Source organism: Galeopterus variegatus, unplaced genomic scaffold, assembly GCF_000696425.1.
Source record: "Galeopterus variegatus unplaced genomic scaffold, G_variegatus-3.0.2 Scaffold2410, whole genome shotgun sequence".
In the NCBI taxonomy this organism is placed as follows: Eukaryota; Metazoa; Chordata; class Mammalia; order Dermoptera; family Cynocephalidae; genus Galeopterus; species Galeopterus variegatus.
The window spans coordinates 223,386-238,129 of record NW_007728521.1 but is presented as its reverse complement, the minus strand read 5'-3'; the positions used below and the strand labels follow the sequence as shown (position 1 = coordinate 238,129).

At 31.7% G+C, this 14,744-nt stretch overlaps 1 protein-coding gene across 2 annotated transcripts in view; it reads left to right on the top strand.

Annotated features, from left to right (window-relative positions):
• The window catches only part of AP3B1 (adaptor-related protein complex 3, beta 1 subunit), a 254,762-nt gene that overhangs the window by 54,097 nt on the left and 185,921 nt on the right, over window positions 1–14,744 (top strand). For both annotated transcript variants that reach the window (XM_008581623.1, XM_008581622.1), the window contains exon 6: window positions 9,071–9,253. In XM_008581623.1, coding sequence (XP_008579845.1) covers window positions 9,071–9,253 — 183 coding nt within the window. The remainder of the gene's footprint in view (window positions 1–9,070; window positions 9,254–14,744) is intronic.

The following is a 14,744-nucleotide window of genomic DNA, read 5'->3' as shown; positions in this document are numbered from 1 at the left end:
CCCCCCCCCCCCCGCCATTTTTGGGGTGTAGTGACATGATAGCAAGATCTAGGAATGGGGTGACCCATGGAGTCTATGAGTAGACCACTGGTGTTTCTGGCTTACTAGTATCTTAAATGGGGCTTTTGTACCCACTTTATATGGCTCAAAACTACTGAGAAAAAGGATTCCAGCTCAGCTTAGGATGCCATCGCCAGGAAGCATGTGCTATAAACTATCTACTCTAGTAGCCACTATATCTAGTCCTGTGTAGCTATTATTCTATGGCTTAGCATGTGATCTATCCTGGAGAATGTTCAGTGTACAGTTGAGATGTACAATCTGCTGTTGTTGGGTAGAGTGTTTTATAAATGTCTGTTAGGTCTTATCATTTTATATTGTTCAAATCTTCTGTTTCTTTGTTGATCTTATGTCTACTGGTTCTATCTGTTACTGAAAGTATGGTATTGAGGTTTCTCTTTAATTCTGTCAATGTTTGCATGTATTTAGGAGCTCTGATGTTTGGTGCATATATATTTTTAATTATTTCATCTTTCTTTTGTCCTTATAAAATGTCCCTCTTTATCTCCAGTAACACTTTTTGTTTTAAGGTCTATTTTGCCTGATATAAGTGCACCCATTCCAGGTTTCTTATGGTTACTGTTTGTATTATGTATCTCTAAAATTCCATATGTTTACTTTCAGTCTGTTTGAAGTTTGAATGTAATGTATGTCTCTATCTATAGACAGCATATAGTTAGTTCTTATCTTTTTATCCAGTCTGACAGTATGGGCCTTTTGATTGGACTATTTAATCAATTCATACTTAATGTTATTATTAATGTAGTTAGATTTTCAGTTGCCGTTTTACTTATTTTTCTGTGTCTCATGTCTTTTTTGTTCCTCATTCCTTCTTTACTGCTTTTTTTTTTTGCATTAAGAGAATATGTTCTAATAAACATGTTTAATTTCTTTAATGATTTTTTTAACTATTTGTTTTTGAGAGTATTGTATTATATATGGAGATTATACTTGAAGTTTCATTCCTAGGCCATCTAGCAATTTCTTTTAGTTTTGTAGTGTAGCAGAAATCTTCATTGCATTCCTTCTAGGCATAGTTGGCATCATGTATGAGGTAATCAAATATGGATTAATTCTATAAGTGAAGACAGAGAAAAGAAATTTGATTCCTTTTTGTCTTCTTGTATGACAGGCATGCTCTCTGCTTCTCAGACCCAGATATGAAATCAATATTATTGATATTGGGGTTAACTTGATTTTAGTATTCTAAAAATACTTAGTTTCTTTTAAGCGCAAGGTATTTGTTAAGTACAGTGGAAAATAATGAGAACTACAGAAAACAGATCCTTTATTTCAGTGTAGTTTACCATCATTTCTGCTGTATCATAGACTAAAATAAATTTGTTAAATAAAATTTCCATATATATTGTGTGCATGTATTCCCAAACAGGATATAGCATGTCATAGGTGAAAATCACAGTCTTTGGAATTAGACAGAATTGGATTCATGTCTAAGCTTTTGCCATTTAGTAGCATGTACTGAGCCTTCATGAGTTTTAATTCCCAAATTTGTGGGGTTTAAAATTTTTAATTTACAAAAATTAAGCCCTCAGCACAATGCCTTACTCCATAACATAGTGTACAAATAAGAAATAAATGAGATAAATAAATGAATAAGGATGGATAAATTTCTGTGTAAATTTAGAATGTCCTTGATTTCTAACCACTTATTTCTAAAATTCAGTAGAAAGAAAAAAATATTGAATATTTGTTCATAGTAGGTATTTGATATTTGTTAAATTACTGTTGAATTAATTTGTTATATTCTTGGTGATAGTAATTAGGTGTTTGGTATTATTTTTAACCTTTTTTCCGACACATGGTATTATGCTTGGTATTCATAAATAGACATTTGATGGCCTCTCCATTATGAGTTATAAAGTGTTATATATAGTATGTGTTTATTTTATTTTATTTTTTCTTTTTTTGTCTTTTATCGTGTCCGGCAACGGATCGCAACCCTCAGTGTCGCGCCCGTACCGGACCGGGACCGGCAACGGGATCGCAACCCTCGGTGTTGCTCCCACACCTCGCTCAGCCAGTGAGCGGGAACCGGTCTGTATGTGGGATCCGAACCCTCAGCGGGAACACCACCACGTTCCCAAATGGCGCACTGTAGCAGTGCGCCACTAGCCAGTGAGCGGGAACCGGTCTGTATGTGGGATCCGAACCCTTGGCGGGAGCACCACCACATTCCCAAATGGCGCACTGTAGCAGTGCGCCACTGGGCCGGCCCCTGTGTTTATTTTTTTAAAAAATTAAACACATGTATGTATTTTTCTATCTATATTAAAAAACAAGTTTATACTGATATTTCTAAGTCCAATGTAACAGTACAAAGTTTCTTCTAGCCTCCTCCCTTTACATATTTGTAATTTCCTCTCTGACTTTATGAAACATGGCTCCCATTATTCACAATATATTTACTTTTTTGCTGAGTCCCAGATGCAGAGAAAGTGTTGTTTCAGAATTGCTAGCACTTACCTCTGTGGGGAGTAGTAGGATGGGGACTATAATTAGAGTTAAATATTGGTTTAGAACTGTTTTTATCTCTATTCTTATTTTTTTGACATTATGGTAAATCGAAATTGCTTTATCATTATATTCTTGAACTTGTTTTGTTAGTGTAGAGGATAGCTATTGATTTGCTGAATGATAATTTTATATCCTGCTTCTTTACTGAATTCTTTTGCTGTTTAAGTTAGTTTTCTCATTCATTCATTCTTGTTTGTTTCTACGGAATGAATCATATCTGCAAACAGAGATAGTTTTACTTCCTCTTTTTCAATTCCTAGGGCTCTAATTTCTCTTGTTTAATTATATTGGCTAATATCATTATGGCTTTCAAAGGTAATGGAGATGGTTGGCATCCTTGCCTTGTTTTAATCTAAAGGAAATGCCTGCTTTAAGATGCTGGTCCTGAGAATTTTCTTTTTATCATTGAAATAGTATAGTTTGCAAGGTATTTCAGAGTTAGTTGATGTGGGTCAGTGTTTTCCTGGTACCTAGTGAGCCCTTTCAAAATGTAGCTTGAGAACTTTTATTATTTCTGGAAAAGTGATTTTTAAAAAGATGATAGTTTTAAATATTAATTCTGTTTAATTGTTATTTTTTTCTTCTTCAGTGATTCCAATTCTATGTAAGTTGGATCTTCTTTGCTTGTCTTACATTTCAATCAGTGTTTGTCTAAACCTTTTTACTTCTTTCTTTATCTTATTTTCATTCTCTTGGTTATTTTTTTACATTCCTTTGACGGCCCTAATAAATTTTCATTCTCCCAGGATACCTTGCAATTTAGACTTCATGTCTGATTATTTTTCCCCTGCAATTTCTTTCCTGATTTTATTAAACTCCTGTTTGATTTCTTTTGTTAATTTCTGTTCTCTGTTTTTGAATTTCTGATTCATCTTTATTTTTCCTATCTTCTAATGGTTCTTTTGAGGGTATTTAATTCATTTTGGAGTGTTGTGTTACAGTCTCCTTTTGCTTCATCAATGATTATTATGTGGGTAATTTTCACCAATTGGATTGTTTTGATTTACATTTTCTGTTTCAATGCTTGTAGATTACTTGCATCTTTGCATTTCTGTGAACAGGGTTGGTGGTTTGATTTTTGAGGTAGCTTGCAAGATTCCAAGTGTAAGCGCACCCTCTCTGTCAGAATAGCAAAGTATTTTTTTTTTTTTTGTCTTTTGTCTTTTTTCCGTGTCCGGCAACGGATCGCAACCCTCAGTGTTGCCCCCGTACCGGACCGGAGACCGGCAACGGGATCGCAAGCCTCGGTGTTGCTCCCGCGCCTCGCTCAGCCAGTGAGCGGGAGCCGGTCTGTATGTGGGATCCGAACCCTCGGACGGGAGCGCCGCCGTGCTTCCCAAGCGGCGCACTATCCAGTGTGCCACCGGGCCGGCCCCTAAAGTATTTTTTTTTTACTAAATGGCTTTTTTGGGGAGGGCATGCATAGGAAGGGGTATATATTCAAACATTATTTTGAGATATATCTTGTAGGAGCCTAAATTTTTCCCTCTTATTTACTTTTTCCTGTTACCTCATGGTTTTTAAGGGGCTCCTCTCTCCCAACTTCTTTTTTAACCTGCTTTTTCCATGAAACTTTCCCTTTCCAAAGTGGCCTCATTGAATTGTCTTCACCTTCCTTTGTCACTTCCCTGTAGTCTGCTCTGATCTACCAGGAATCTCTTTTAGTATTTTCATACTTAGTGTGTTCTTTCTCTTTCTGTTGTTGATTTTAGTTTACTCTTATGCCCACCACTAACTCCTGTCTGCTCTGTTCTGGACAGTTTCTTTTTATACTGTCAGGTCTTTGTGAAGTTTTGTGATATAAGAATGAAAATAGCTCTCTTGGATTTAGGGCTTACTTTTCTACTTATATCTAAGTTGAAGTTTGGGCATTTTCTCTGGTTTTGAGGTATACATGTCTACTTAGGATTTAAATCAATTTTGTTTTGAGAATGTTTTCTGATAATTTTTTCCTTTGCATGATTATAAGCCATTGTAGAAAGGTTAAAATATTCTGATATCTACACAGATATTTATGGATTTTACCTTAATTATTACTTTATTTTTGTCACATATAATACTTTATTGAAGTGAGACAGGTACATTTCTCCCCCCCCTTAATTATTACTTTATTTTTGTCACATATAATACTTTATTGAAGTGAGACAGGTACATTTCTTCCCCCCCCCGCTCAAATTTATAAGGTCAGTATTGACATTTAACATCAATAGTCACAAATCATTTTTATTTAAAAAATTCCCAAATAAATGAACCAGGACTAATTTGTTTCTATGTTTTGAAAAGGAATTTACTTGCTTTAAGCATGAGCTTCCTGGAATCATTATTGTGATACTAAAAAATTCCCAAATAAATGAACCAGGACTAATTTGTTTCTATGTTTTGAAAAGGAATTTATTTGCTTTAAGCATGAGCTTCCTGGAATCATCATTGTGATAACATTGCTGTTACTACTCATAAGTATAAATTTGAAGATGTTAATCTATTAAAAAAGTTTCTTCTTTTAACCTCTCTTGATTTTGAGATATATCTTCTGTTGCTTCTCTTAGGCTAAAGGAAGATTTTCTTACAAGTGAGATCTCAAAGGAAATGAGTTCTTTAATTCTCATTTTAAGGAAGAGTGGAACTATAAGCATATTAAAATATGATACAATAGTTTTTTTTACTAGGTAAAGATCAATATTTGTCATAGGGAGAGTCTTTTCCTAAAAATAAATCACTTTAGGTTTAGGAATACAGTTATCATAAGATAAATGTAGGAACATTTTCGTGTTATGTAGGTAACTGTTGTCTGAAGGTATCTGTATATTTGAAGAGATATTATAGAAACCTTACAAATGTATTCAGTGAAATTAAAAGGGAAGATTTTATCTATATTCTATCATCCCCAATCAACTGCTATAATTTTTAATATAATTTTTTATTGTATATTCTTAGATTTTATGCCATTTTCATCTGTCTTCTCTATTTAACATATCCTAAACACTTTTCAGCTTCATTACATATCTTTCCTGATGTTTACTTATGAATTCCATTTTTAAAATTTATAACATTTCTTTTCCTTCAATATGTAGCAATCTATATTTGCTGAGCAATTAAAGCATAGAAGTAGACATTCTTTTATTTAGAATGCCTAAAAAGCAGGGTGGTATTTATTTCTTTTTTCTTTCAGGTTAATTTTAAAGAAATCCTTTTGATAGCACTTTGCTTTCTAATAGAAAACAGAGTTTCTTAGGAAAACAAGTTAGTGCCTACTGAAAAATTGAGCTGTTTGTTTATATTTTTTGATGACATAAAACTTCTCCTTAATTTTTTAGCCACAAAATTATGTTTAATGAATAGATTGGTAGTTTATAGCTAGAATGTAGGGGTAAGACACCATCACCATTTTATAAGTCACTGATTTAATGTTGGTAAAAGCCTCACTGTTATGGGGAAAAAAAATACACTCCTGAGTTTGTGCAGATGTTTTATTGTGATAGATCTATTATCCAGCTATTAGAAGATAAATGACTGATCTTTCCCATTTTCCATGCCTCAAGAAAATTGAAATAAGAAGGGGAATATCATTTGGGCTGTATGATTAGGGCAGGTTGGATGGCCATTAATTTAAGGGAAGAAAATCTTGGCAGCATTGGCCAACTTATACTATATTATCAATCAAACCTTGATGCACTTCTTGTGATGACCCAGCACTCTCAGGTTTTTGCAACGTTAATTAGAATTCATGACAAAATAGATGCAAGGAAACGTTTTGTACCCTTCATAATTTTATAGAAAATTTATTGTTATTAGAGGAACCATTTGCTTAGTGTGATTTTTTTCATTACCAGCTTGTCAACTAGTATAGATAATCTGGAGAAAATATGAACTCCATAGATGGGGTGTCACTTTTGTTGATGGTTCATGTAGTTTACCTTGGAGCACAGCTAATGGCTGAAGTTCATAGCAACAGCACAGAAAAACGTGGCAACCAAGGGAAGATAAATGAACCATGTTTATTGCTTTAATATAAAAAATACATAAATGGAAAACTGCATTTGAATTTGATGAGCTCATTGCTAGTTTTGTTGGAGTGATTTATTTTTCCCCTTATATGAAAAGCTACTATTGACACAGTGAGATGGAAATTAACTGTCTGTTTTTTGGAAACCAATATTTTGGTTTTAAAATCTCAATAGATCATTTTCTTTTAATTCTGAATGTTTTATAGAATATTGAACATTTACGTGACCAAAATTATCAATTCTGCCAGTGTTTAGCTCAGGGTCAGTTTGTTAAAACTATACATTGAAGTATCTAAAACGGTCAGTTTTATTTTGTAAAGGTACTCCCTTCACATCTTTCTGATTATCTTGTTTCCTTAAACTTTATTTGTATTTAAGTAATTAATTATTTTCTTTCCTTTTCCTTTTTATGATATTTGTTAGTACTTTAGAATGTGTCAGTGCTTTAGAATTATTGTGTACTTATAGCGGTTGGTTTAATAAATTTCATATTGTGGTGGCTGATTTTCCATTTAATTGTTTGGTGTCTAAACAAATTTGGAAAAAAAATCTCTAGGTTTAAACAAAATAACTTGATTTTTCCTAGTGTTTTTAAAATTAAAACTGTTGAGTTATCCTTTTAGTTTCATTTTATTTATTAGGACTATTTTATTCTAAGTGGTATTCTTAATTTTTGTACTTTAACATCCTTTACCAATTAATACTGACATTAATGTCATATTAATATAAGATTGATATATATGTAAAATATTTACAGATGTTTATGTCTCACTAATATTATTATTCTGTCGTTTAATGGCATAACTTAATTGTTTTAAGAGATTTTTTAGTGATACTAATTCCAGCCTTATAGAAATGTGATTATCACAAAATATAACTTCTGAAGAGTAGTTTATGCAGAAGACATCAAAATGTGGAGTTGAAAACATGAACTTAACTTCCTTTCTATGTCAATAGCAAATAGAAAATTATATATATATAGTACATTTTTATTTAGTTCACACAAATAATCAATTCTTTGCTTTTTCGACTGAGGTGCATACATGCTGGGACCAGCAGGCACCAGTACATGGGTAGGGCTGGAGTCAATAAATGCGCCTTCACGTTTATACTGATTGGTAATTCATAAAATCCCCACAGGACTTGAAACTTGTTTAGCATAATAGCAAGTCTATATTCTGAGCTGTTTTCTTTGAATTGTATTGTTAGTTGCATATTAATAAAGTAAATGTTAGCCAAGTAGAGGGACAAACACTCAAAACATGAATATCATTGTATCTAATATTTTTCAAAAGGTACCATTTCAGTAAGTTATATTTTTATTTAATTGCTTATTTTAAGTCATCGGGGAAATTTTAGACAGTAAAACGAAGATCCCTAGTGTTCAGAAAGAATATGATATTAATTTGTTTTTTCAAAACTGTATTATATTGTTGGCTAACTGCACATATATCAGTGTTATATGTGTAGGAATATTTGTATATTATATATTTTGCTTAGCTTGTATTTTTATACTGAAGGAATCTTAATTTTGCCACTTTGTAAAAGCACGACAGTTAAAAAACCAACATTTATTATTTATTAATTGGTGTTGGAGTAATCTCCCTTTTGTTGGTAATACATTATTCCAACATATTGTTATAAAAGTGATAATGATGTACTAACATTTTAGCCAGTGTATTTTCTTTGTAAATAAATTATATTGATAAAAACAGGTGGATTAAGATGTCTTAGATTTGAAAGTGTTTTTGTACCAAAAACATTTATGAGCTGTTCTTATACTTTTTAACATAAATTCATTGGGGCATTATTGTCATTCTCATTTTAAACTGACACAGTGTGATCCTTGTTATTGTCTTGATTGTTCTTCTGAATATTGTTATGAATAAAGTAATGAATCTTTAAATTAGAATTTAGTTTAGCTTTAAAAATGAAAGATGTGCGTGATTAATGTTTAATCCATGTATGAATAGTTTATTGAAATTTAACTGATGAAATAAAATTATCAGAATTTACTTCTCTTCAGAAAAGAATTAGTTTTCCAGACATATTGCAATTATTAAAATTATTCTTTGAGGGCGTGGTACTTTAAAATTTGTTACTCACACATGAACATTCATTTTAATTGAAAGACTGAGTACTTTAAATGTTGATTGTTGTAACACTGGGTACACTACTTTAGTGCCTCAGTAGGATCTTTGATGGGGGGAAATGTTTTTAATGAGTTACTATTTCTTTCCTTACTTCTCTTCAGAAAAGAATTAGTTTTCCAGACATATTGCAATTATTAAAATTATTCTTTAAATTATACTTTAAAATTTGTTACTCACACATGAACATTCATTTTAATTAAAAGACTGAGTACTTTAAATGTTGATTGTTGTAACACTGGGTACACTACTATAGTGCCTCAGTAGGATCTTTGATGGGGGGAAATGTTTTTAATGAGTTACTATTTCTTTCTTTTCTAGTTGGTAGCTGGCAGTGTTGTGATGGCTTTCGAAGAAGTATGCCCAGATAGAATAGATCTGATTCACAAGAATTATCGCAAGCTATGTAACTTACTTGTTGATGTAGAAGAGTGGGGGCAGGTTGTCATCATCCACATGCTAACTCGATATGCTCGTACACAGTTTGTCAGTCCTTGGAAAGAGGTAAGTGTTAAACAGTCTTCCACTTATAAAGTATACTGACAGAATAGATGAGCTTTTAAAAATGTATACAAAACATTGAGTAGAAAAATATAAAAATCTGCATATATAAGGAGGACTTGTTTTTCTCATGTTCTTTTAGAAAAGCAGGAAACCAATAATAAATGCAGCAGTAATGTCCATTGTTTTGGTGCTGATTGATACATATTTAGTGGCATAGTATATCAACTTTTAGTATGATACTTGGCAAGAGGTCCTTGTTAGGAGCAGCAACATGATAGTGTGTTTACAAGACATTGCCAAACCATGGATATTTTTTTTTACTAGATACTCACACACCTTTGAGCTCCAGCTGTTCCAGGTACTCATTTGTAAAAGTAGGTGATGTGGTTCTATAATGTGAATTTACATCTAAGACAATTTATTGCCTTTATAGATAAATATTATTGAACTTTTAAACTACTTTTTCCTTGTTTTATATTTCTAAACTATGTTTATATTTTCCTTTTCTTCACTTAAGCTGGTAGGAGTTTAGTAAAATTAATAATTAAATATACCTTAAAGTGAAGTTATTTTTTTGGTGCGGATTAACATTAGAAGCATACCTTACTCTTTTCATCATATCGAAAATTTAGTAAATTTTAATTTTATTACATAGTTTAAGAGAGATTACTCAGTGTGTATGTATTTAAAATGGAAATGTAAATTTGAAATTTGTTTAAGAAATCCTTAAGTATTATAAGACTAGCACATTCATTCTAATATTTTGATATGTCTTATATTTTTGGGGGGTAAGGGGGCAGCTGGCTGGTGTGGGGATCTGAACTCTTGACAGTGGTGTTACAGTACTGCACTCTAACCAATTGAGCCAACCAGCCAGCCTTAATATGTCTTATCTTTTTAAAATGCTGTATTATAGATTTTAAAATCTATAATATTTTAAAATCAGTAGTGTAGAAAATAAAAGATAAAAAACACACAAGTGTGTCAAAGTAGTGTGTACACAAAACTATGAATAGGTCTTGAGTACTGAGTGTACATCTCGCTTTTGTTAATTGGAAATAATATTAAAGTGAGAAAATTTAAATAAAACGGAAAAATGTTCATAATACATGCTTTAGATGACATGTCAAGCTTACACATAATTATAAAATGTTTATCAGTGTCTTTTTACATTGTGTTAGCATTGGTTAACATTAAAAACTATTTAAAAATTTTTTAGTATTTTTATCCAGAAGACTGTAATAATGATTCCATCTCAGTTTTAATATTAACAAAGTCATTATGTTATTCTACTTAAAAATTGAAGTATATTTTGAATTATTTATATATAAAAGTATTATGCCATGTAGGGCTATTATATTGATTTCACTATCCTCATGTACTTTTATAATTTTATTTATCATTGAGCAAAGTACAGTTTCGATGGCACTTTTGCTAGATTAAGCATCATGTGCATGATGAAAATGTCTTGAATGTCTTGGCCTTTTGATTGTAGAGATTTTTGTTGCTAACAGCTTATTTGTTTTGGCCTTTGAGAGATTTTTGTTGCTAACAGCTTATTTGTTTATTTCAGCCAATTCCTTTCAAAATGCTACTGAGATTTTTTTTTTTCCCCGTTATTTGAGGTTATAGATAATTTTGGCTTATCTACCACTGTCACCATTTAAAAATTTTTATTATACTTTTCTATCACTATCAGATCGTTTTCATTAGATGTATGCAAATGACCCTTTGCTTTGTTATTATATCGAAACCAGAGTTAAAATGTATGCATATACTTTATTTATCATATCTCCTAAAATTATGTAATGGATTTTAAAGCCTGTTTTTGTAGTTTAATTGTTTTTCTGTTCTTTGAATTTTACCTTATTTTATATAAAATTCATTTTCAAAGCAGTATGCAAAAGCAAGAAAATTAAATTTTGTACTACTGTGTATGTTTATTCTTTTGACAGTTAGTTTGAAAAATTGCAACTACATTCAGTCTTTGTGTTTTCACATGTTAACTAAATGAGTATTAATTATTACAATCATGAGATGCAGTCTGATCATTTTCCCTGGCACACTGGAGTTGGACTAAATCAATTCTTTTCTTTGCCACTTATTTACAATCTTACTTGGGCATTATTCTAAATGCTGTGGTTATTAACCACTAATTTAGTGGTTTTCAAATGTGCACCTCAGCTCTCAGGATGCGGTAGCACTGCCACAGGAACAACCAAGGGGTGCAGTGTTGCTCTAGACTGTGCAGCGCTCTAGGCTCTTGCCATTGAAACAGACCAGTTTTCCTTTGCCTGCCTTTCTTATGCAGCTTTGCATAAACTTTCCTTTGAGAAAGATTCCTTGGCTTAAAGAAAAAGAAAGAAAGAAAACCACTTAAAAGAGTTTAGCTAACTCTTAATCATATTCTATTTTTTAAAAAATTATATAGGAGCAATCCAAGCACATGGTGAAATAAAAAATAAGTTGCCTTCTCATAACCTCTTGATTGATCCCTTCGAGGCAATTATTGGCAATCATTTAATTTAAGAGTTTAGCTAACTCTTAATCATATTCTATTTTTTAAAAAATTATATAGGAGCAATCCAAGAACATGGTGAAATAAAAAATAAGTTGCCTTCTCATAACCTCTTGATTGATCCCTTCGAGGCAATTATTGGCAATCATTTAATTTGGTTATTCTGGTTGTAGAAATTTTACTTTGGATAAAACATTTTACTTTATTTATTAATTTAAGATGGTATCAGTTGACCTCAGTCCATGGAAAAAGTATTCTTTGATAATTTAAGTTCTATTTGAGAGTCTTGTTTAGCCAAGAATAATCAAGGTAACAGGCTGGTGTCTATATGTGTACGTATGTGTTCTGTTAAGAACCAGCGTGAAAGATTTGGAAAGGTCAGCCCTTATTATAGTATTAGAATTAGGGAGTATAAAAAAATGTTAAACTTGGTATACATACATTTTATGAAAATAAGGTGCAAATGGATTATCAACATCTGGACTGTGTCCGTGCTCTCGATCAGTCAGTTAATCCATCTCAACCTTTGTCTATGCTGATGATAATTTTGTTTTACTGGGAAACTTTGGAGTGAGCAGTCCAGCCATTTGTAGTCAAGAGGCCTTCTGGCCTAGATGTTCCTTCCAGCTTTTTAGGAGTACACATGGTGGTTTTAGCTTTAGAAGTTGACAAACTCAATCACAGAGTTTGACTATAGCTGGAAGAAACAGAGAAGTATTTGGCATTTACAAGGTACTTCAAATAGTTTGTGGAAAAATAGAATTAAAAGTTAATACAAATATTTCCATGAACTTTTTGAAGACCCGGCATGTATCTGCATTCTGTTCCATATCTGATGATGTAAAAAAGCATACCGTGTAGTAAGGAACAGTTAAGATTATTATAGAATAGAAAGCAAGGTGGAACAGTATTCTAGCAGAGCCAGTGCTGAGTGGTTATCATCCTTTTTTATCCTTCTACCAATGCTTGAATGTGCTGTTTCATGGCGTCAGCTGGGTAGAAATGTCTTCATTCTAGCACCCCATTCCCTTTACACACAGGCAGAAATCACTTATATAAATGCTGTATGAGCACCATTTTACCATAAATTAAGGGCCGTTTTACCTGGAAGTAAAACAATATGCTAATGGGAAAACAGTGCCACTAAACTGAAATATTGACTTAAAAGTTATTTAAAATAAAAAAGCTGCTTTTAATACTAAATTCATTGAAATCAAGCAGTTTTTTTCTCAAGTACTAAGAGGAAATGTGAAAAATAGTACTGTGATACTTTATACTTAATAAGTTATCTTTTTTCTGTACTGTATTTTATTTGAGCTAAGGTAGTTGAAATTACTATAACCATTTTATAGGTGAAGAAACTGAGGCACACAGATTTTAACAACTCACCTAAAATAATATCATTTATAAAAGGTGAAGCCAGAAATATAGTTATTTGATGTGCAGGGGAGCATTCTTTACTTTATATTCTATTACCTCCTGACTAAATTAAAATATATATTTGGTTAACTTAATAAGTTTTTGTGTGTTTGTTTATTGGAAGCCCCCGGTTTATAGTGTTCAGACATTACAATTAGCTAACAACGTTAATTAAATTTGCTTTCGAAGAGAAAAATCATGTTTCTCATTGATTTTTAAAAAACATTTGTTTGTGTTAATATGCTTGAAGAGCAGTAAAATTTTTTTGTGAGGAATCGAAAATTAGTAGAAATACTTTTTGAGATGAGCTGATGTACATGAATTGTCAATAAATTCTCAAATGAGCACATCATATACAAACAAGCTTCAGGAGCAGAAGAGATTTTTAATTTAGTTTATTTGCATCATTATAGATCAGTATTTAGGCTGTTTATATGTAAATGTATGATTTGAGGAACAATTAAGTGTTGACAAAGTAGATTGCAGTCATATCAATTGCAGTGCATTTTCCATAATTTTTCTAACTGACATCTTTGATGATAAATAGTGGATGCCAAGTCAAAGCCGATTATACAGTGCACTAGGAATTCATGGGGCTGTCAGGGAGAAGACCGATTGACTTTAAATTTACATATTAATGAGAAGATTTGTTAAGAGGGTGCTTGACTATAGAAAATAACAGCGTATTTATAGGGCACGACATTTTATAAATAAAGCTGATGCAGGAAAATGGAAATTAAACCTTTTAGGTTAATAAATTCAAGAGACTGCTAAAATGCATATTTGCATTTTTATTTTCTTAAATTTACCTTACTTTTTGCAGTCCATGTGGGTTGTTTTTTATTCTAGGTCAAGTTTGTATAATATTCAAGGATATAACATTACTTAAGTATTTTCTTTGTCATTCAGGCCTGTTAGGGTAGAATATTTGCAGTATAATGTAAATCTCTAAGATTAAGTTGCTTTTGTAGAAATAATGGATTTTAAAAAATAAATATTCTAAAACATAAAGTATGTAAAACAAATGATTTTAAAAAACCCCAAAACTTTTTAGTAGTGTTTATTGTAAACTGGGGCCTGACAGGAATGTTTTTAATTTCGTGAATCTAGCTCTTTAAAATTGAAATTTCTCTAGCAGATGACAGTTTTTCAAGAAATATCAAAATATTTTACTTTAGTAATTTAGAACTTAAAACTTTAAATATTCACCATTATTTTTTAGAATGTAAATCCGGGTAATACAGTTCTGGTGGCCACCTTTATGCCATTTTGAAATTTGGAATGATTATTTTTGTCTCAGTATATCTGTACTTCAGTTATAAAACCTCTTAAACTTGGCTTAAGAAAGTTCCAAGTTTAGAATTTTGTTTAAAATATTTTTAAGATAAATTTTTAAGTTTTTCAGAGGTAGCTATAAAAACTCATCAAAATGCAAAATTCATGTACATAGTTCTTGACTAGTGATTTTTTGCAAGTACAAAGGTGTTTTGTTTCATAGTTACTATGCTCTTTTCATTTTGCAAATGGTAGGGAAGCTCTGGTACAGACATTTTA